Source organism: Candoia aspera, chromosome 2, assembly GCF_035149785.1.
Source record: "Candoia aspera isolate rCanAsp1 chromosome 2, rCanAsp1.hap2, whole genome shotgun sequence".
Taxonomy (NCBI): Eukaryota; Metazoa; Chordata; class Lepidosauria; order Squamata; family Boidae; genus Candoia; species Candoia aspera.
In genome coordinates, this window is record NC_086154.1 from 195,246,669 (window position 1) to 195,271,070 (window position 24,402).

Consider the following 24,402-nt stretch of genomic DNA (forward strand, 5'->3'; position numbering starts at 1 on the left):
ATATTTTATTTCCAGAAATAGAGGAAGAAATAAACAGTAATTTAAATTCTTCAAATACGGTTATGTCCTTAATAGAACAAAAAGAATGGTTTCTATCTTATTATTTGCATTGAGAAGCATCTTTGAGTATTTCATTCATTATAATATTGTTTAGATATTATTTTAGATAATTCAAAATACTAAATGCACTGAATAATGCAACAGTACCAGAGTTTAATCTTTATTTCACTCAATGTTTAAATGTTTCTATACTATTTAAGATCGGGGTACTTCATTGGTTGTTATAAATATATTGAAAGTGGAATTGGTGTACATTTTATCTTGTACATTTAAGTACAACATAGCCTACAGCCAGTTTTCTGTGGGAAGTAAACCTGTGCATGTACAGATCCATGGGCATTGGCTTCCATGCTGTATGTGTGAAGGTTTTCCTCAGGATAGAGATTATATATTAAGTAGTGAAAAAGCTAGCATGTTTGAATAAAATGAGAAGTCACTCACGGTGTTTTGCATTTTTTATTTGTTCTAGGTTAATTTGTTTGTTTTGCTTTCTGTTATTTGTGTTCTCTTGAACCTGGCGGGATTTATTCTTGGATGCCAAGGTGCTCAATTTGTGTCCAGTGTTCCTAGATGTGATTTGGTGAGGAGATACTTTATTTGATTATGTTCAAAGTATATATTCAAAGTTTAACAAATAGCAGTAATTGTAATGTCTGGTAGTTACTTAACTAATTATTAGTAAATTATTCTGCTGTATTAGTCCACATGGATCTACAGCATGGCATAAATAATATTTGTAACCCTAATATCAAGTATTCTATGATTTGTTGTTGTTTTATTTGTTTAGTCGCTTCCGACTCTTCGTGACTTCATGGACCAGCCCACACCAGAGCTTCCTGTTGGTCGTCAACACCCCCAGCTCCCCCAGGGACGAATCCATCACCTCTAGAGTATCATCTATCCATCTTGCCCTTGGTCGGCCCCTCTTCCTTTTGCCTTCCACTCTCCCTAGCATCAGCATCTTCTCCAGGGTGTCCTGTCTTCTCATTATGTGGCCAAAGTATTTCAGTTTGGCCTTTAATATCATTCCCTCAAGTGAGCAGTCTGGCTTTATTTCCTGGAGGATGGACTGGTTTGATCTTCTTGCAGTCCAAGGCACTCTCAGAATTTTCCTCCAATACCACAATTCCAAAACATCTATCTTCCTTCTCTCAGCCTTCCTTATGGTCCAGCTCTCTCAGCCATGTGTTACTACGGGGAACACCATTGCTTTAACTATGTGGACCTTTGTTGTCAGTGTGATGTCTCTGCTCTTAACTATTTTATTGAGATTTGTCATTGCTCTTCTCCCAAGGATTAAGCGTCTTCTGATTTCCTGACTGCAGTCAGCATCTGCAGTAATCTTAGCACCTAGAAATACAAAGTCTTTCACTGCTTCTACATTTTCTCCCTCTATTTGCCAGCTATCAATCAAGCTGGTTGCCATAATCTTGGTTTTTTTGAGGTTTAGCTGCAAGCCAGCTTTTGCACTTTTCTTCTTTCACGTTCATCATAAGGCTCCTCAGTTCCTCTTAGCTTTCAGCCATCAAAGTGGTATCATCTACATATCTGAGATTGTTAATGTTTCTTCCAGTGATTTTAACTCCAGCCTTGGATTCCTCAAGCCCAGCATGTCGCATGATGTGTTCTGTGTACAAGTTGAATAGGTAGGGTGAGAGTATACAGCCCTGCCGTACTCCTTTCCCAATCTTAAACCAGTCTGTTCAGTGGTCTGTTCTTACTGTTGCTAGTTGGTCGTTATACAGATTCTTCAGGAGGCATACAAGATGACTTGGCATCCCCATACCACTAAGAACTTGCCATGATTTGTTATGTCCACACAGTCAAAGGCTTTAGAATAGTCAATAAAACAGAAATAGACGTTTTTCTGAAACTCCCTGGCTTTTTCCATTATTCAGTGGATATTGGCAATTTGGTCCCTAGTTCCTCTGCCTTTTGTAAACCCAGCTTGTACATCTGGCAATTCTCGGTCCATGAATTGCTGAAGTCTGCCTTGCAGGATCTTGAGCATTACCTTCCTGGCATGTGAAATGAGTGCCACTGTTCAATAGTTTGAAAATTCTTTAGTGTTTCCCTTTTTTGGTATGGGGATATAAGTTGATTTTTTCCAATCTGATGGCCATTCTTGTGTTTCTAATTTTCTGGAAGAGGTCTCTTGTCCTTCCTATTCTATTGTCTTCTTCCACTTCTGCGCATTGCTTGTTTAAAAATAATTCCTTATCTCTTCTGGCTAACCTCTGGAATTTTGCGTTTAATTGGGCATATCTCCCCCTATCACTGTTGCCTTTTGCTTTCCTTCTTTCTTGGGCTACTTCTAGTGTCTCAGCAGACAGCCATTTTGCCTTCTTGGTTTTCTCTTTCTTTGGGATGTATTTTGTTGCCGCCTCCTGAACAATGTTGTGAACTTCTGTCCATAGTTCTTCCGGGACCCTATCTACTAAGTCCAGTCCCTTAAATCTATTCTTCACCTCCACTGCATATCCTTAGGAATATTAGTGAGCTCATATCTAGCTGATCTGTGGGTCTTCCCTAATCTCTTTAGTCTGACCCTAAATTGTGCAATAAGAAGTTCATGATCTGAACTACAGTCAGCTCCAGGTCTTGTTTTTACTGACTGTATAGATGTCCGCCACCTTTGGCTGCAAAGGATGTAGTCAATCAGATTTCAGTGTTGTCCATCTGGTGAAGTCCATGTATAAAGCCGTCTCTTAGGTTGTTGGAAGAGAGTGTTTGTTATGTAGAGTGAGTTGTCTTGGCAAAATTCTATCACCCTATGTCCTGCTTCATTTTGTTCTCCCAGGCCATGGTGTCATTTGACTGCCCACCTTAGCATTCCAGTCTCCTGTGATGAAAATAGTATCTCTTTTAGGTGTGTTGTCCAGTAGGTGCTGCAGATCCTCATAGAACTGCTCTACGTCAGCTTCTTCAGCATCTGTGGTTGGGGCGTATATTTGGATCACTGTGATGTTAGATGGCTTGCCCTGAATTCGAATTGAGATCATTCTATTGTTTTTTGGATTGTATCCAAGCACTGCTTTAGCCACTTTACTATTAATTATGAAGGCTACTCCATTTCTTCTGTGGTCCTCGTCCGCAGTAGTAGATCTGGTGGTCCTTTGATGTGAAGTGGCCCATTCCAGTCCATTTCAGTTCACTGACGCCCAAAATGTCTATCTTTAATCTTGACATCTCACCAATAACCACATCCAATTTGCCCTGGCTCATAGATCTTACCTTCCAGGTTCCACTGGTGTGTTGATCCTTAGAACATCAGATTCGCCGTTCACCACCAGCACCGTCGGCCGCTAGCCATCCTTTTGGCTTTGAGCTAGCTGCGTCATCACATCTGGGGCTAGTTGAACGCATCCTCTGTTCCTCCCCAGTAGCATTTTGACCATCTTCTGTTCAAATCAAATGCTATATTCTTATATATGTTTTTGAGAATCTAAGGCTTTAAATGGAAATCTATGGATGTTCTTTAATCTACATTAATGAACAGAAATAGATAAATCAATAAAATATGATACGTTTTATTGTTCCAGATAGCAGTTACTTAATGTCGTATGTGTCTTATCACAGTAACCTGCTTTTTGCTTTATGGGTCATTAATCTTTTGGTTTAATTTTGATAACATTTTGATATTGTTCTATAAAAACATTGCTTTCAAATGACTAATTCAAATACTCCCTACCTTTCTCAATATTAAAGGTTGATGTTGCTGAAAATAAAATTTGTTTCTGCTGTGAAGAATTTCTGCCAGCAAAATGCACCGAGAAAGAAAATGCTTTACAGTTGTATGCAATCCAGTCATGCAGTTCAGTTCACCTTCTACTCAAAGTAAGGTTACTAATACTCACTGTAGTAGTTGTAAAGAAATGGCTATAAATAGTAACATGATTAAGACTGATTTCTTTCCAATGCAAATCTTGCAGACTTTTTTGTTGTCTTTTTTATTCAAGACCCAAAGACCTGTAGGAGGAAAATACTAAGGAAAAAAAGACAACATATAACCTTGATTGATCGTGTTTGGTCAGATCAAGGACTATATGTGGAGCTTGTTGACTTTGTCAGTGCATATTGCGCAAAGAAGGGAAAGCTAGAGGTGAATAAAGAAAAAAGTGAGTGTGTTCTTTATAGAAATCACATGTTTTAAAAAAAACCATTCTACTCTTTTTTCCCTCTGGAATTAATATCTGCCCCTCCATCCTTTCACACTTTACAAAATGTGCCTGTATGTAAACTCAATCATATATTTGTATCTGAAAATATGACAATGTATGGTACAGTTGGAATGCATGAATTTGTCTCTTAAGACTGACGTTCATGTTACCATGAATGGTTTTCACTTGAGTGCAAGATTTATCTTCCTCAAATAGCCAGTAGAAATTAGGATCTGGATCACATCTTTGGTGTGGAGACAGAGAGCTTTAATTCACTATTATAGCATACCTGACATGTGGCCATCCAGCCTCTCTTTCAATGCCTTCAGCAAGAGTCAACCACTTCCCAAGGCAGTCTGTTCCATTGTTGAATGGCTCTTACCTTTAGGATCTTTTTTCTATGTCCAATGTAATTTTATTTCCTTGTAATTTAAACCTGTTCTTTCTCACTCTGGTTTCTGCAACAGTTTCAAATAGTTCTGCCCCATCTTCTACATGCCAACCATTGGACTACTTAAGGGCAGGTTACAGCTCCCCACAGTCTTTTCTTCTCCAAGATGAACATCCCCAGCATCTCTATCCATTTCTTGTAAGATTTCCTTCTAGGTCCCTTATCATCTTGGTTACTCTCCTATGAGTATGTTCTGGTTTCTCAGTGTCCTTCCTAAAATGCATTGCCCAGAATAGGGCACAATACCCTGTGTATGGTCTGATTAATCCAAAATAGAGAGGAACTTATTCTGGTCTTGATACTACACTATTTTTGATGCAGTCTAGGATTGCTTTTACTGTTTCTGCAGCTGAATCACACTGTTGGCTAATTTTCAGCTTCTGATCCACCAAGACACCCAGATCATTTTTACAGTATGGTTTCCTGCACCATATATCCTAACCCTACAAACTCATGCTTTGAGGTTTTTTCCTCCCTAAATATAGGATGTTGCATTTGTCCCTGCTGAAATATACCTCGCTAGTTTCTGCCCATTTTTCAGCTTATCAGGATCATTAGAGATCTTGATAATGTCCTCTTTCTGTCTTCTGAAAATTTGATAATCATACTTTCTAACCCTTCATTGAAATCATTTATAAATATATTGAATGGCACAGTGCATAGAACAGTCTCTCAGCACTTCCCTCCAGCTTGACATGGAGCCATTGATGTATACTTGTACCCTAGAATTTCATGCAAGTCTTATTGAATGTTTTCTTGTAGTTGAGATACATAATGTTCACTGCATTCCTTTAGTCAACTAAACTGTCCACTCTGTTAAAAGAAGTAGATCAGATTGGCTTGGCATAGTTTACTCCTGATAAACCTGTGCTGGTTCTTGCCAAGCAATGTATTCTTTCCTAAAATGTCACAAACCAACTGATCCATTCCTGTGCATGTCCTTTTTAAGTCTTATCTCAGTCAAATGTTTTCCTCATTTTTCTAATTGAAATTGTGCGCACTTGTACTTCCAGTATCTAATTTTTCAGAAATCCCAAACTTTCCTTTGTTCCCTTTGACTTGAAGATTTCTGTGTATAGGATCCTACCTCATACTTCTCTAATTTTGTTGAAATTTGTTCTCCTGAATCTTATGTGCATAGTCAGCTATGCCCCAATTTTTCTTGAGCCCCAAGATGACATGCTTGCCTCCAAGGTCCTCTCTGTTTTTGCCTCTTTCTAACCACCCTCTTCATTAGGATCAAATATAAGAGAGCTGATTTGGTCTAGGAGGACATTATCCCGACCTTCTTCCTGACTTAGTGATTGACAGTTCCTTGCTCCCCTCCAACAGTAATACCTTTATTTTCCCTTTCTTGAATTTTTATCCTTATGCTCTTGATTGGACTCTTGTGTTCAGATTCCTGGCTCTCAATATATATGTGCATTTCCTTCATGTGTAGGGCAATTCCCCCACTTTTATTTACAGGAGGCAAATGACAATGTGACTCATAACATTACAATGCATATTTAATTATTTTTTGTCATCTTGGTTTGTAACAGATACCTTTGAGTCTGGCCTGTTCCTTTTGAATAAGCGAATCTTTGTATTCCATTCATGAGCTTTGTCCTGTTTGCTTTCAGTAATGCTTACTAAATCATATTCTTGTATTAAGACTTCTAGTTCTTCCTGTTGTTCCCCATGCTCTGTACGTTGGTATAGAGACACAGGAGCCCTTGTGTCATGGACCTTGACCTAAACAGGAGCTTGATTCCATGTAAACAGGTGTTGTGGAGGTCCAGTTCTACATCTGGACTGCAGTGATAGGCTAAGATTTAATACCCCTTTACCTTGGTGTTAAATCTCCATCTGGATGGGCTCCTCAGCTGGCTACCTGTGTGAAAAGAAACATCTTGCATTCCAGGCCAAACTGAAAAACATGACTCGTAGCATTGCTCTAAAAAAAGGTTTAACTTGGTTCTCTCAGAAGCAGACAGAAGTTGTTTGGTAAGATTTACATAATAGCATGTTATCTGTAGAACCACACGAGAGGTATTGTAATATTCTAGCAAATCTGTAGAAATGATCATAATCTCTAACAAACATTGAAAACTTACGGAAATCTATTATCACTATTATATTTGCTTATATTTCTAAATCAACAAGAAATATCTATGTGGATTAAGTTCTCAGTAATTTGGATTTTTTTTTAATGTATAAACTGCATACTCTGGAGGGAAAGATATCAGAGAAGAATATTGTGGGAAGAGAGCTGTATTAGTCTATGGTGGCAGAAAATCAGGAGGAGTCTGGTAGTACTCTTTCCTGCTAACAAATTTCATTAAAGGACATAAGCTTTCCTGAGCCGCAGCTTACTTCCTCAGATGCATAGAGTGGCTGGACTGACATAGGATTTAAACTGGGGTGAGGTGGAGGGAGAGGGAGAGGGAAGAGACGTCAGTTATGCAGATGCAGTTTGCATGAATAGAATCCCAGGGAGGATGAGCAAAGGACAAGGTTGTATTTGCCAGAACGATACACAGTAACTTTCTGTAGCACAGTTGTCAGATTTGCATATAGTACAGTTTTTAGGCGAAAAAAGACATCTGGTTAAAAGATAACCAAATTTTGTTCTTGGAAATTTAAATAAATAATATGTGTGCGCTTTTAAAAATACGTCTGCTTAATCACGATTGTATGCAGTTGTTGCTTTTCTGATGTTCTTTATTTTTTGTCCTCCAGAAAGTTCTCTTTGCTCTCTGTGCTCTGAATGCCTTGACAACCACTGTTTGTTTAGTAGCTGCTGCCCTACGTTACCTGCAGATATTTGCAACACGAAGATCCTGCATAGTAAGTGAGTGCAGGGCACAGTTTCATTTTTAAAAAGCAGATGTAGAAAGAAGTCAGTCTTCCATATCTTCTGTTCATGCTGTAAGAGTGTTTTACAGAATGCTATCTTGTTAGGAAGAACCTCAAGTTCATACAGAGGAAGTTGAAGAAGATGGTCATGCTTCTGATCCTGATGATTTTGTGCCGCCAGCCCCACCTCCGTCATATTTTGATACATTCTATTCTTCTACACGAGGGAATCACAGGTAAAGTGGCTCTTGATATTCTGAGACTGACAACTGATTTAGCCAACCGTTCTTATTAGTCCTGCTCTAAAGTGTGACTCCTTCCCCCTCTCCTCATAGTAGAGATTAAGTGGTATCACTGTTTTTCCAGACTGACAGCTGGGTGTAATTTAATGATTTTCATCAAAAGGTTTTGTGGTGTTCGAGTCTGGATAATAAAAACATGGTACTTTGTTAAGGCAGGGTATAGTCTGTCGAGAAACTGAGTTCAATTACTTACCTTGCATGTGCACTTTGCAAACCTTTTTAAAAACCTCAGAACATGTTATCTGAATTTTAAATCAATTTTTGAGTTGTATTTCAGATAGCTTAAAATAAATGTGTGATAATTGCCTTCAGTAGGCGCTGAAATAATGATTACAGTTCTAAATTAAACAAATATACTGTATATACTGTTTTATATAATCAGTTTTTGCAAGGAAGGGAATAGTGCATAGGTAATATAATATGTTTTCATTACGTCTTCCTAACGAGGTGAACTAGGTTATAAAATAGCAGATGCTGCATTTTTCTTCTTGTACACATTCAAGGTTTGTTATAAGGCAGCTCTTCGAGGTGACGTATTTGCAAACTATGCTTAAACTTTTCCAGAAGAAATGGTGAGCGTTACTGAGCTAAAACTACTTTTCTGTTAGATGGCAAGTAAATGTTCCATGTTAAGCATTTTAAATCTCAGAATTTAGAACTGAGTAAATTAGATAGATCGATGGATAGATCAATCAGTAGATCAATAGATATAGTATAGTAATATATTGGAAAATTATTCTGTAAAATACCCCTGTACAAGAGCCTCTAATTCTGATCTTTGTTCTAGTAAATTCTCAGAGTTTTTATTCTGTTATGTGGCTCAGCATGTAAAAAAGGAGTTCCTAAAGGAGAAGAAAGGGAAAGCTACCTTTGCCACTGACATAGGAGTATATATAAAATGATTTCCATCATCCAGCAGAATGAGCACTCATTGCAACGGCCCCCGTATGTCTTTCCTTTCTGCTTTAAAGGATTAATAGTAGATTTGGGGAATAAGAAGGTAGGAGTGCTGCTGAAGGAGGAAGAGAAGAAAAAGTTCCAGGTATGGAACCTAAATCCATTGCTATCATATTACATATAATCCATAGAGATCAGATTAATGTTCTGAAGGCGTAATGTCCTGGTAAATTTTTGTGGCAGAAGGAAATAAAAGTAATGTAATATTGGGATTTAACCACATGTTTTGATACATTGTTAGTCTAGGGACTCTTTGCAGCAGCAGCAGCAGCATTACATTTTGTGTTTCTCTGGGGTCCCAGCTGTCAGTAAAACATTTTGGTGTAGAAATCTGCTGCCTGCATTTCCAGCTCCCATTTTGTCTCATCAGCGATGGAAAATAGGTGTCCTGTCCTCAAGAGAAATGGTGGGGGGGGGGGGAGGATACGGGGGGTGAAAGGCGGCTGGTCCCTGGCAACAGAAGACCCACGGGCGTCCTGCTGCCAGCTCTGATTGCACAGAGCTCTCCTGTTCAGTAAGAGATGTAATTTTCCTTAAAAACGTTGTTAGAGATTTGGTTCTTGTCAAACACTGAAGTAAGCAAGCTTTGTACAAACACCTTTAATTTTTTTATACACTGAGCATTTCGCTGCTACCTGCAATTTCATTGTTGTAATTGTAATGAAAATACTAATTAAGTAATTGTTAGGATTAACTAAGATTTGCTTTAGAGCTTCAATGTGGAGAATGAAGAGGATAAACAAAATGTGTATCTCATCAGAGTTGAGGGTGCATAATTTTATGATAAGTACAATTACAATTACCTGTTTGCCTGTGGATCTCATACTACAAAAGCAATGTTGCATCTGGTTCAAGGTCTTTTGGACCTCTATGACATCACAGTAGTTAAACCAATAATAGTACTAGATCTCCACATATATGAGGCAAATATGTGATTTGCCTTATAAATCCAAGGCCATGTAACTCATTTAGCATGAATCATGTGAGTCCACTATATATCAGAGGAGTCAGTAGCAGAAAGATGCAACTCATGTGGAGTATAGAGGAGAGTTGAGCAAGATGGTGGAGAGGCTGACCTTCAGAATAGAATGCCTGTTTGGAAATAAAGCATAGATTACTGTAGTGTTGGGCTTTTTCATCAGCTTTTATTCTGATGTGCTAATGATTGTGACAATGGCAGAGGTGGCTAAAAATTCATTATCCTCAATTAGCTGAACACATGGGATACTTAGATAAGGAGCATTTAGATGAATCCTGGTACATATTCAGTGAACATGCAGGAAAGATAAAGGGAAGACCATTGCTATCTATGTTGTCCCTGGACAACCATACATTTAACATTTGTGTAACAGATATCCTGTACCTCTACTTCTTTCCTATCCAATAGTGAAAACTGGCTAATCAGGGATCCTAGTTTAGTGGGAGAGCCATAAACAAGCACAGTCCTTTTCTTACTAATTCTGAACATGCAGAATCAGAGTTTACAATCCTTAATTTGTCCTATTTCTTCCTCCTTCAGAAGATGCATGGTAAGCAGGAGAATAATAGCTACAGTTTTCTTCATCTTTCTGCTAGGGAAAAAAAAGGCAATTGTTTTAAAAAAAGGCAGTCTTTAATCATAGCATAGAAAAAAAGATGGCCATTCTAATTCTGTGCATAAATGTTTCCTGTGTATCTTGATTTCTCTCTTTGCCTCTACCTGTATTGAAAGACACTGTAGATTCAGAAGGACCTTTGCTCACAATCCTGATCTCTGGGCCAGAGATGTCAGCATCTAGCCTCTCATCAAAGCCAGCTGTCAGCTCTTCTGCAGAGTAGATGAACACAACAGCGTCTGCAAAGAGTAACAGGGACTAGTTAGCCAGAGATTCCCCATCCTGAGCTGAAAATTAAAACTGAATTAAGATCACTTATACAAATGTTTGCAGAAGCAGTGTGTGATAATTATAATTGAACCTATCTAGCACAGAACTGTGCAGATATTTTTGTAACGAGTACAGCAATTTCTTTTCTTCTGCTTGCTGATTTTTAGATGTAATAGTATTGCTTTGTTCTACCGTTGGTTCAATTTAAGGATGAGTTTCATAAGCCTCTGTCACCAGGAGTAGTCCTACAATATCTCTTTCCCTTGCACAGAAGAACTGTCATCCTCTGACTGGCCTCCAACTAGATCCAGAGAGGGTAGCCAGTGAGCAGCAAGGGTAGTGGGGGTCTTTTCCTTCTGGAAGCTGACCTCTTGTCTGGAACACCAAGAGGAAGAAAATGGTTTAGAGCCGGATTCATTTCCGTAGTCCTCCAGTAGTGAATAAAGGTGATGTGATTGCTGTACTTTAGTACCCAATGACCTATCTTCCTATGGCTTTCAGAAGAATGTTGATTATTTTCTTCCTAACATGAATTCACTTTGTGTTACTTATCAGAAAGGAGTGGTGAGAGGGGAGGAGTGCCTAAAAGTTACTGTATATTTTCTCTCAGAATACTACTTTTTATGTGTTGTATTACTTTTTGAATCATATACTTCAGGCCATTTTCCCCTCCAGAATTTGCTGAACTTATGTATTAGTTTTAATGTAAACGTATTAATATAAATTTGATGAATATTTTATGACTGTTGTGTTAGTTTTGACACTATCTGATGGGAGTTAGGTATGAAGTAGTAACTCTACCATGAAAAATGATGAGGTGATGAGGAAGAAGAGGAGGAGGAGGATAAAACTGGAAGTCAGAGCTGGGTAGGAAGGACTGTTTTCTAGGATTATAGACTCCCTGTGATAGCCCTCTATCAGGTAATAACCCTGTACAAATTGCTTAGAAATCAAAATATTTCTGACTGTTGTTATTTTTCTGATGCCCATACAATAAAGTTTCTGACTTTGAGGATACCTTTAATAGAAGCAGTGTTAAATATTTGGACTGTTAATACTTTAATGGGATTCCGTATTTTAAAAGTTTTAGGCTTCTTTTTTTCACAGAAAAGAATCCCTGTTTAAATCCTTGTGAAGACTCTTAAAAAGCTATTCTCTCTATTGCTGTTTTTCCACCAAAGATTGAATTCCATTATGCTGGCTGCCATTAAAACACCAAGAGTATTCTGTAGTTGATGCAAACTATTTCTCCTAGGATGCTGGGTCCTGATGTCATTCCATTACCACACATTTACGGAGCCCGAATTAAAGATGTTGAGGTTTTCTGCCCTCTTGACCTCCCACCTCCTTATGAGGCTGTGGTGAGCCAGATGAGACGTGAGCAGGTATTGTCCATTGGATTCTTCCAGTTTTACATGCTTTCGCAGGGGACCTGGATAAATTGTCACATGCTTCAGATGGTTGAATGTGCACTTTTCTGCCACTGAGTAATGCCAGATATGTTGGATTTCAGTGGAAGCTGTTGAAACGAGTAGATACTTTATACTTGATCTAGGTTTTGGACTTCGTTGCTTTCCCGCTTCTGCCTTCCCTACTTTTTGTACCATCTAGTGTTAAATATGAATTCTGTAGAATTTAAATTATTACACACTCTTTTTGCATTTTGGTTGGTCCTGATAAGTGTATTAACCAACTGTGGATTTCAGAATCTGAGTATTTAAAAACAAGTCCTGAAAGATTATTCTGTTTTAGACATATAGGATGGTTATCTGAAGCTCTAAAACTGTAGGCTATATTTTTCTGCTCTGAGCATGTATTTATAACTCAAAGATGCAGTATTCTCAGTTATGGGATGCTTATTTTAACAAGTAATTGTAATGTCAAATATGACTTTCTTAAATCTTAGAACTAGATCCTTTCTGCCTACTTTTTAAACCCTAGTCAACATGCTGGAGGTTTTAAATATTTGTAAAGAATGGGAGGAAAACAAACTTTCAAACCAGAATGCACCTAACTGTCCTTCTTACTCATTTATGGTCCCACTTCTACAAGGCTGTAAGACCTTAGGAACTCAAAAATTAATGGGCCTTAAATGTTTTCAGAGGTTTCTGTTTTTTTTTCTCCAGTGACATGCGTGGTAATCCCACATAAGCCCAAATCACCCTGTGGAATAGAAAAGTCACCAAGGCCATTGTACAATTGTGCTCAATTCCCTACTCCTCCAGTTCACATGAACTTCTTGGTATATCTTGTAGCTGAAGGTAGTGAAATATAAATGGAGGAAGTCTCATGCTGAATCTGACTTATATGAGTGACTTTTGAAACTATTCTGTAGAAGTGACAAAGTCAGAGTTCTTTTCCACCTCTGCTGGATCTCCACGCTGATGTCCAGGGATTCACCTTTGATCTTTAAGGAAATCAGCTGTGTCTTCAATAGTTTGCTGTGACATATTTGCAGGACTGTTTAAAGATAAAAGCTGTGTGCATCTGGTATGACTTGGACTCTGTGGCTAGTGCAGCTAATTTAACAGATGTCCATGCAGTAATATTGTCTTGTACAATTACAGTAGATGAGTTTTGTTTTACCTGAGAATACAGACAAATTCCCTGGACAGGTTAAAAATACATTTTATGCCAGACTTGTTACATTTAATAAGGGGGAATTCTTTGAGTGATGGGACAATAACCCTCCTAGTTGAGATATAGAACAGTAGCCTATATTTGGAAATAATTTCACCTTTTGCGGATAAGGTACTTGGATAAAAGGTTGGTGACTAACTTCTGGATGGAGATTTTTAGATCCTTGGCAATCCAGCTGTATACTTGGCATTAGGATATGGAATGCCTTGCTGGCCTTGCAAATTAAACTTTAAGGTAGAACCAGAAGTGGAAATAATTTCTTTGGTTTTCTTGAACACAGAACCCATCAGTGGTATTATGCATGATATCCTCAGCTATCTGAATTGGAATGTGTTATACACTGGATCTCTTCCTACTTGTCTTCCTGTTTCTAACATTGCTATTGGAGGATTACGGTGCATCATGGTGTTGTGTCATGGCATTCTTGGCATCTCAGTTTTATCCTCCCATGTTATTTAACAACTACACAAAACTAGTTGGGGAGTTTATACAAGGATGTGAGCTGAGTTGTCATCAATAACACCCAGCTTTAGCTCTTCTTTACATATGCTGCAGGACAAGCAGTAGATATTCTGAAGCAGTGTCTGAGCATGACAGTGGACTGGATGATGGCCAATAAATCAAGCCCCAGTTTAGAAAAGATGGAGATGCTATGGTTAGATAAGCTGTCTGTCCTGCTGAACAGTATTTGACGTGTTCTGGAAAGGGCTGCACTTTCTCCTAAAGATAAAGTAACTTCAGCAAGCAGAATCATCTTCAGGCTGACATACCAGATGCAGCAGAGACAGCCTGGCATCAGTTACATATTCTTTGATAACCTTACAGTAGGATTACTGCAGTGTGTTGTACATGGGTTTGCTTTTGAAAACAATTTCAATAGACTCAAATAGAACTGCTGGATTGAGAACTGGGATTGATCAATGCTGGGACCGCACTTTGACAATTTCATTGGCTTCCAGTCTGCTTGTGGGTTCAATCCATGATGTTGATGCACACCTTTAAAACCCTGAATGGCTTGGGCCAGAGTACCTAAAGTGCTTACGAGAGGAAGCATACGTGTCCTCCCATATGTGTTTGCCTGGGCATTCATCTTCAGAAACAGTCTTCTTGCCAGTGAAGTTTGGCAAGTATGAGAGGGAGGTAAATGGAGAGGATTACCTTGATTTCCTTCTCAAGTACACAACACATCTTGTGCCTACAGTGTTGTCTTTTTAGGAAAAATTTCCAAGGCTGAAATGCCTTTCTTAGATTTTGAGAGTTTAGTTTTGATTTTAAATGCATAGTGGCTTTAGTGTATATGTGTGTGCATCTATTCATAAATGTATATTACTGATTTTTATTAATTTTTCTATATATTTATATAATTGTTCCCACTGCTGTTATTTTAATAACCTTGCAGTCTGCCCTGGAATACTAGTTATTAGGCAAATCAAATAAATAAATGTGTATTAACCCCTCAAAATATGGTCCAAGCTTGAATTGTTTGCTTTTTAATATGTCTTGGCCTTTTGATGAAATGTAGATGTCTAAATAGTCCTGTCTGTTGGGGCATTGGTGGTATTTCTTTTTGTAAATTCTATAGAGTCAGGAACTTGTTCCTATTTCCCATTAATTTACTTAGAAGATTACTCTGTTAATTCTCTATTTAGGAGGATGCAGTTTCAAATTCAGCTATTGCAGAAGCTGTAAATGACCCACCTGGCCAAAATGATACACAGGTATCACAAGGTAAAAAGTGTTTTTTGAAGTTGTGCTAAGATTAGCAATGAATTACAAAGAAATACAATAATGATTGTTTTCTTATTTAAACATCTTTACTGTATCTCCATAACAACTGTTTCCTGTTATAATTTATCACTTTGGAACATCCTTTTTCTTTCTTTCACTTAGACATTGTAGGAGGAGAGCCGTGTTAGTCTATGGTAGCAAAAAATCGGAAGGAGTCTGGTAGCACCTTTTTGATTAACGGAGTATATTAAAAAACAGAACCTGCAGCTCACTTCATTAGAGGCATAGACTAGCTAGATTGATGTAGGATTTAAATTAGGGTTAGGGGAAAGAGAGGGGAATAGAGGTCAGTTATGAAGATGTAGGGTACACATGAGACAGATTACCAGTACTTTATCAATTAACAATTGTAATGTGTTAAAAAAAGTAATGTTTGTTCTGACCCTCTGAGATTGCCTGCACCTTTAAAAAAAATTTTTTTTATTAAGAACATTATTCAATTTCAACATATATAGCTAACATATAGTATAAAAAATATAGAAAAACAAGAAAACATAGCCATAAAACTAAAGATGGTTTCCAACTTCTCCCATGCAGGCACAAAGACAATTTGAGATGTAATCTCCCACCTGCAGTTAGACCATATTAATATTGTTCCTTTCAAAGCAAGCCATTTAGTCACTAAAACCCACAATTAAAGCTTCATTTTCCCCCCCATCACACACAGGTAGTCTAAAAGTGGTTGCCAAGTGGCAGTGAATCCGGAGACAGTATTTTCTCTTATTAAAGCTGTTAGCTTTGCCATTTTGGCCAATTTCTTTGGTTTAGTAACCCAATCTTCCACTGTAGGTATATATAGCTCTTTCCATCGTTGTGCATATAGAAGTCTTGCAGCTGTGATCATACGTAAAAATAAATTTCTATGTTGCTTCTCTAACTCCTTCTCCATCAAACCCAAGAAAACCATTTATGGTGTTTTTTTTATATGTACGTGAGTTCAGCTCCCTTCACTCAGTGATGGAGTTAATGTCCTGCGGGCAAAGCCCCTCTGGATTCAGCATAGGACAAACAGGACAAACTTTACACAGAAGAATTAATAGACACAAATTTGACATCAGGACACAAAACAAGGACAAAATAGTATCAGCATTTTAGCCTTCCAGGACATTGTATAGTCCTTGAAGTGACAGTTTTGAAATAACAGGACTTTAACTCCACCATTGCTAAAGAAATTAACAAGTCATGCTGTTTGATTTTGGAAGCAGCTGAACGAAACTGAAAACCTTATTTGTTCTAAAGCCTATTTCATGTTAGTATCATTATTCAGGGAATAAATTTCACCTTTTCTTTTTGTCCACTATGCTTTCTGCTTCATGTTTGACAGATAAATAGAAACAGTGTTGTTGATGTTAGTTTAGAAAGGCTAAAGAAAACATTTTAATTACTTTGCTTGTGGACCCTCCCGTTTTAGCAGTGTGAATAGGCAAAATATAGAGACCCTAAAAACTAAGCTGGCTAAAGATAACACACAGTTGTCATTTTTTTGTGATCTTGTATTGATGGAGTTGTCAGGTTATTGAATTAGCTTTGGAAATAGTCCTGTTGGGCTAGATCATGAACAATAATTTTATGTATTTTATTATATACAATCTTCTAGGGCAAGTTCTCACAAAGTTGTTTACAATTTAAAAAGTAAAGAATAAATAATGTTAATAAAAACAGCATGTGCTTCAAAATGAGGGAGAATTGTTAAAAATCAATGAAAACACTGCCAGAATAAAATAATCCTTGGACCCTGTTAGGCCATCCAAGACAGAATGCATACAGTTCTTAGAGGATAATTCCACAAATGTGGGATCCGTGAATTCCACAAATTTCAAGCTATATTTTTTGATAGTTGAACTGAGTGTCGTGTGCACTTGCTCTTATCTGGATAAAGGCATCAACTGGGAGGGTACTGTGGGGAAATTAATCTGGAAATTGCCAGCAGTAATTTTCCAACAGCTTTGTTTAGATTTGTAAATCTAATACTGGAGATAGATACACTCCATCCTCTGTATGAATAGCTGATCCTGAATCTAATGATTTGATGGACAAGTGGAAAATACATTGTTTTAAGCTTGCCATGAAGTTTTGAGTCATTGTACCAATAACGTCTTACCTATCTTCGTTGATTAGTTTACCTTCTTTATCTTTCCTTTATCTAGGTTTGTTATTTTTCTAGGATAAATCTTGTTTATAACCAGCTTTGTGATCCCCTTCAAACTTGTATTAGAACTCAAATTATGGTTATCTCATTTGGATCAGAACTTGAGAGACCAAATAGTAGATGAGCCCACTTTTAATATTCAAGTATTTATGACCCACTTGGAAATTAGGAATTTGTCTTTCCTTTATTTTGAAACAAGAAACTTCTAAAGAGAGCTTTGGCACTGTTCCCCATTTAAAAAAAACACCCTTTGAATTAATTATTTTAAATCTCATATGGCCTGCCCCATATCCACATCCTTGTTTTTTTCTTGGCAATAACATAGAAGTGGTTTGTCATGAACCTTGGGAAGATTATTTTTTACATATTTTGAGGGCAATAGGAGCAAACATTTTTCATTTTTGCAAGTTATTTGTGGTGATACTGATAATTCCCAGTTGATTAAAGCAAACTCCATAGTTGGCAGTTTCCATGCCAAATGTCTTTTTATTTCCATGTTTCTATAACACTGCGCACCCAAGTTTAGATAAACTTGTGAACAAGAAGTTAAAACAACATCCCTGCCTTTTTGAGGTTTAAATTTTGCTTTCTTTGATCACTGAGCATAGTTTTCCAGATGTGATATAGTAAATCTGTTAGACACTTGTCGTTGGCATATTGCCAATACTTTTGATAATGAGTACATGTACACTATTATAAATGTATTTTATCATTAATAGAAAGCTTTATTATGATGAGTAATGGAAAGCTTTATAAGTATTGCTTGGTAACCATTATTTAACTTTAAATCACTGTAGAAATATGTTTAAAAGAACTATGTCTCCAGAATTTTTTCTCTCTCCCAGTAAGTGTGTGTGTGTGTGTGGAGAGTGACTTCATGCTGACTGAATTTCTTGTTCCTGTCTGTCTTCTTTGCAGGAGATGAAAGTTCTCTTAATTCTATGAGTAGAGAGACTGCCTTGCATCCAGATGCCAGCTTGGTACCTGTGGGCACCTTTCAGCTATTCAGAAAACGATCAAAAAGTTACCCTGTTCTGCAGGGCTTTCCATCCAGAGGTGATCTGACTTTTCTCCCCTTCCCAGAAAATGTTCTTTAACTTCTTTTTTTCTGAGACCACAAGATGAAGGAGATTTATTGGCATTCTTTTGTCTCAAGTAGTGTTGTTGCCTCGGAGATGCAAATTATTTAAGGAAAAATGATGGTGGTCTTGTTAGAATTAGGGGTATATGATACAGCGAGACCTTCACCTCAGCCAGCAGAGGAGGAGTTGCAGTGTTGCACCAGCTCCCCTCCCCACCAGTTCTCAAAGGTTGCGGCCAGCTTGGTGGAGGGGGCAGAGAGGGGCTGGCTGTAGCCATCATAACTGAGGCTTTTGCTTTGTAGACGTGATGAACTTGGAGAGCAGCTGTTTTCCGTATCTGCCTCATTCTCATTCTAAAAAAGGATCCCTCACTGAAATATTGCTGTTCAGCAGCCTTTGCAGAGCAAGTTATTGATAGCCAAGTTACTTACAATAGCTGTTAAAGGAAAGATCAGTAAAGAAACTTTGGGAAAGGAAAGGTGGCAGTAGCAGTGCATCATCCCACAGTGTGGAACATTTTGCACCAACACTAATGTGAATTCTTATCTGTCTTACCTTTTTTTACATTTTCTCAAATGTATTACTTTTATAAGTACAACCCCCCCCCAAAAAAACCCCAGGAGCAGATGGGGTTTGTAAAAAGGAGATTTACCAGCATTGGAAAATTAGCTAAAAAAAATCAGAAGGACATTAATATAAATCTGCCTGTTGAAATATCTTACATCAATTTGAAATTTTATCTCAGTACTAAATGATTCTGTATGAAAGACGGCTGGGTGACCTTGGGCTAGTCCCCCTCTCTCAGCCCAACTCAGTGCAATGTAGACTAGCCTCCTTGTGGTGCACCCCAGGCAACGTGACTTGTCACAGCTAAATAGTCTACACATCTGGCTGCTGGATCTCACAAGGATTTCCCAGCAAGAAAAGCAGCATGAACACTGAGCTGCTATGCCATACGATTAAAAAAAAATCCAGTAATTAACCAGTATAGCTCAAATTATAACTGAGATAAAGAAATTGCAATACTGCCTGATCTATTAGCAAATCATAAAATTAATGATCTGATGTCAAAAACTGCCCAAACTTTGGATGTGATATGAACCTGTTTGTAAGATTATAATCCAAAAATAGTTTCCACATTGTGTTAAATTCTGTGTTGGATTTGTTTTTCAGATATGAAGTTAAATATGTATTAAATAAGTTAGATATGAAGTCAAAGCATACTCTTATAACTTAGTTTGCCATTTTTTTTTGGATGGTTTGTAATTTCTAGTGAAAAGCATGAAGAATTCTTGCAGCAGTTACCATATACAAAGCCAGTTCACTACACTTTATAGGAGTATAGGTGTCCTAACAGCCAGGAACCACGCTGAGACAAGGAATAGGTCTCTAGTGTTTTATTACTGCTACATAACAGAGAATCCTAACAAACTGAAGAAGCGTGGGAAAAACCCAGACATATAAACCCCAAAGACTAAGGCGGGCCCGATCTGTGTCTCTTTGAATGGCCACCTAATTCCTCAGTACTACGCATGCGCTTTACAGCCTGGATGGGAGCCCCCTGCTCGCCATCCTCACTCATGACAATAGGGTTTAATAAAGTTAACTAAAAAATAGTCTGGAAGGAAAAATCTGTCTTTAAAATTTGTTTCATGCTCTTATAAATCATTTTCTAGAATTGTTAGGCTTTATTACCAAATATGAAAAAAAATGATCCAGCTATTAATTGTATTTTCAACCATTTTTAAAGAACTAATTATCTATTTTGACAATCAACGCTGAACTAATTTACTATCAGTAGCACATCTTACACCAATTTTCCCTAAATATAATATTGACCATAACATTGACCATAACTGCTATATACATTCCCTTATTAGTTCTAAAGAGTCCTTTGGGTGAGTAAGCTATAAGTAACTTCATCTGCATATAATTTTAATTTATGCTTTTGATTTGATAGATCGATTACTGAAATTTGATTAATTTGTTTTATCTTTGTAGTAGTTCCAATGCCAATATAAATACATTCCCTTCATTATACTACATTTGTGATTATCTTGGTTTGTTCTTTGTAGATATTCTGTATCCACATAAAAAAAATTATACCAGAGTCCATTTTGTTCAGAGTCATAAATACAAAAAGCCATTCCAAGTTATTAGAGGCTTTCTCTACATCTAAAAAAATCATGGCCGCTTTCTTTCTTTTCTGGTTTATACAATCAGTCACATTCAAAATGTATCTAACATCCCTCATGTACCTTTTCAGGACAAATCCAGTCTGATCAAGATTATCAATTCAGTCAGAAGGCCATTTAGTCTTTTAGCTAGTGTTGCAGTAAAGAGTTTATAATCTGCATAAAGTAATAAAATAGATCTATACAATTCTGGATGGGTTGGGCCATTACCCTCTTTATCAATTAAAGAAATTAAGTTTCCTTCCAATACAAGGAAGTACTTTGGCATTGTTGAAGCTCAGTCATTGCCTGAGTTAATTGGTTAATCAGAATTTCCTCTCTGGTCCTGGAAATCAGTTTTTATATTCCTCCTTTTGTTTACTCTTCAGTAATTTGTTTATTAAGTACTTCCTGTGAATTCTGTATTTTGAACCATATCTAGATATTCTTCAGTCTGATTTGAATTTAGTATCTGTCTTCTATATAATCTGAAATAATGTTTAACAAATTGATTTATTACCTCCATTGTCAAAACAAATCTGTTACCATCCCAACAGAAGTAATAACTCTTCTTGTTGATAAGATAGCAATTTATCTAGTTTATTGTCTTTTTCAAAATGTTTTTGTTTAGCAATGTTCATCCTCTTATAAGTGTCATTTATATCTAGTAAGTCCATTTTTATGTTTTGTTCTTAAATCCAGGAAGCAATTCTTCTTGCATCATAATACTAGTTGCTTCAGTTTGGTGATCAATAAGTCTGTTTTGTGTGGCTTTCTTTCTATTTGATGCTAAAGAAATGAACAGTCCTCTCATTCACTTTACTTGAATCTTACACTAAAAAAAAAAAACTCTCAGGAATTCGATTGGTTTAGAAGACGTTCTTAAATGTGTATTCACACTTCAGTTTAATATCCTCTTTTAGCAATAATAAACAGTTAAGTCTCCACCAATTTGGTCTAAATATATCTCTGGGTAATCTTAAAATTATTGGATTATAATCTGCATACATGAGAGATACAAATTCCACATCTAGTTTTGTTAGCAATCAGCTAGAAATATAGCACATGTTAATCCTTGGAATACAATTTATGAACAGAAGAGGAATAAGCGTATTCCTTTTGGAAAGGATATTTTTTTGCCTCCGTGCATTTGAGTAGGAAAGTAATGACATGTAATCTAAAACTTCTTTTGCTTTTTTTTTGGAAGTTTATCAGAAAGCCTTTTTGATAAACCAGATTTGTCTGAAGTCCAGGAGAAGACCCCAGGTATATTCCCAAGCATTAGAATATCTCCCTCTGCAATTTCAAGTTTTTTATTTTTTGTAAAATTTGGTTTTATTCTGTTTGTGAGAAATTAGTCTCTTGGCAAAGAAATTTCACTAATAAAAGCCTTTGAGTCTTTGGCCAACTCAAAATCTGATCCCTAGCTTTTGGGGCAGAAGCTAAAATGCAGGGTTCTCAAATATAGTACTAGGACACATTTCAAAGTCTTAAGTGCCTATATTAATTTTTTTCTATGCCTGACATATACTGATATATATATTTATATAAGTTTATATTGCAGCCATTATCACATTTTGAAGAAACCAGGCATATAGTAGTTGTAAACATAGGGACTAAGAGGATATTGTAATGTGGCCCTGCTGCCTTCATAACTTACTCATTTTTATTTAAAAGTGTAAAAGTGGAAATACGCTGCTCAGGTGTAGTTTACATTGTTGAAAAACCTGAACATGGTTATATTTGCCCTTCTGGTCTTGGCAAACATGGGAAGGTTGAGACTGAATGGATAGGGCAATAGGATTGGTGTTATCCTCCAGGCTTATTTCATTTTTAAATGAATTATATCCCACCTTTCTCCTCATAAAGTATGTAGATAATCACTCAGATTCAGGTTTCTGGTCCTCATTTCATATGTTTAGCAAACAACAAAAGGCTGATTCCACTAAATTAACAGTAATAAATTTAGGTTGGTAGTGTACAAATTTTAAAACGGGTAATAGAAATAGATCCATAGATTTCTAAACTAGATTTTTTTTAAGTATTAGAATTACCTTTTTGAGCAACTGATGTTACCTGTTTGTTTCAAAAAGTAGGTGATCTTTGCCAGAGAAGAACTTGTTTATAAATTCTGTACTGTTTCTATTTAATGGAAATATTTTAAAGTAAGTTGTTTGGCTTTAATCATCGTCTCTCCCTTTTTAATCCCAGATATTTGTCATCTCTGCATTTTGGTAATTGGTCTGCCTTCTAAATTTTAGTTTTGACTAATTATAAATATTTGACTGGTTAGATATATTGAAATTATCCCTCAGGTAAATCTATGTAAAGTTTCTGTATATAGTATGTAGTATAATTAGTTTCTGGCTAACAGCTTGGATAGGATGATTGAAATAAGCATCTTCCACATTAAAGGCAGATTATCATCACTACTTTTGTATGCTATTAGATCATTCTTTTTAGTTTCAAGAGTGGCAAAATTTTTCTTCACTCTTTTTCTAATCCTTCATTATTTATTTCCTCAGACATGCTCCTGCAATAGTATTTAAGAGCCAGTGTAGTGTAGTGTAGTGTAGTGTTAAAAACAGGTCAAGGTCTTCATCCGACCACAGAGTTTGCTGGGTGATTTTTGGCCAGTCACACACTCAGGGTTATTGTTGTAATGATCACATCACAATACTGTCCAGGTATCCTGCTGTGAACTCTGGGAATAACAGCAATACCAAAAAAAGCAGGGGGGGGGGATGTGCAAAAAAAAAATAAAACAGGGTAGTGAAGGGGTAGTAGTTCGGTAAATTATTTTACGGTCATGGAGTTTGTGTTCTGTTTGTAACACTAATTAACAGTGAAATCTCTGATTGGCTTATAGATTCACTGCTATGAGGATGGACATTCTGTAACGGAGCCCCTGATTTAAAATACCAGAAGTGCAGTTCATATATTTTTAGCTCTGTAATTAAAAATAGGGCTTCTTCAGTTTGGTTTGGCTTCTGAGTATTGTTATCATTGTTTCATTCAGGCAAGACTGTTTTATATTTATGGGGTTCAATGATTAATTTTAAATTATGGGATTTTTGCCAATTATAGAGGGATCCTCAGAATCCAACAGTTCCATCAGAATGTCAAAGCAAGTGTTACAACTTCATGATGCAAGCTCTGCTCCTAACCTACGTGCAACATTGCAATGCAAATAGAAGAAGGCAGGGTTTGCGTGGTGGTTTTGTGACTCTGGTCTGTGGATGTTTGTGACTGTCTCTCTGTGGGTAAACTGTCAAGGTGCATCCAGTGAGATTTTATTTTGTCTCCAGATCCAGTGCTAAGTTGCGAAGCTGCCACTCAAACAGACCGAAAACCACAGCTGGCTACTGTCATTTTGCGAAAAAGTCTGAGAGCAAAGGCTCTGCGCTCAAGGCCTCAGTCTTTGATAGACTACAAATCGTATATAGATACTAAGCTGCTTGTGGCAAAATTCTTGGAGCAATCCTCCTGCAACATGACTCCTGACATCCATGAACTTGTAGAAGACATAAAATCTGTTTTAAAATCAGATGAAGAGCACATGGAGGAAGCCATCACCAGTGCTGGTTTCCTTGAGCAGGTAGTATACAAACTCCTAAGCAGTTTGCAGCGATATTTGGGGTAGTAAAGCACTGTTCAAAATGTGACTTTGAGCTTATGTTGCTGTCCTGTGTTTTATATTTATATATTATATTTATATTTATTTATCCCCCCCCCCGGGGAAAGACAAGGTAATTTTTCATCACATCAAATAGTCTGTGGTTCCTTCTTCATTCTAGCAATACTGATGAAGGAAAAGTCTATGGGGGTTACAGATTTATTCTTTGATCACAGTTAATGATTCAGTTTCTTTGATCCAGGTAGTGAAGAAGGGCAAGAGATGGTGAACCTTTTGCCCTTATTTAATCACTTGTCACT

At 37.0% G+C, this 24,402-nt stretch overlaps 1 protein-coding gene across 1 annotated transcript in view; it reads left to right on the forward strand.

Annotated features, from left to right (window-relative positions):
- Window positions 1-24,402, forward strand: part of ENTREP1 (endosomal transmembrane epsin interactor 1) — a 37,254-nt gene that overhangs the window by 10,126 nt on the left and 2,726 nt on the right. Inside the window, exons 3-10 of the mRNA XM_063295117.1 lie at window positions 530-640; window positions 3,769-3,897; window positions 7,393-7,500; window positions 7,615-7,745; window positions 11,889-12,018; window positions 14,923-15,001; window positions 18,129-18,266; window positions 23,775-24,064. Coding sequence (XP_063151187.1) covers window positions 530-640; window positions 3,769-3,897; window positions 7,393-7,500; window positions 7,615-7,745; window positions 11,889-12,018; window positions 14,923-15,001; window positions 18,129-18,266; window positions 23,775-24,064 — 1,116 coding nt within the window. The remainder of the gene's footprint in view (window positions 1-529; window positions 641-3,768; window positions 3,898-7,392; window positions 7,501-7,614; window positions 7,746-11,888; window positions 12,019-14,922; window positions 15,002-18,128; window positions 18,267-23,774; window positions 24,065-24,402) is intronic.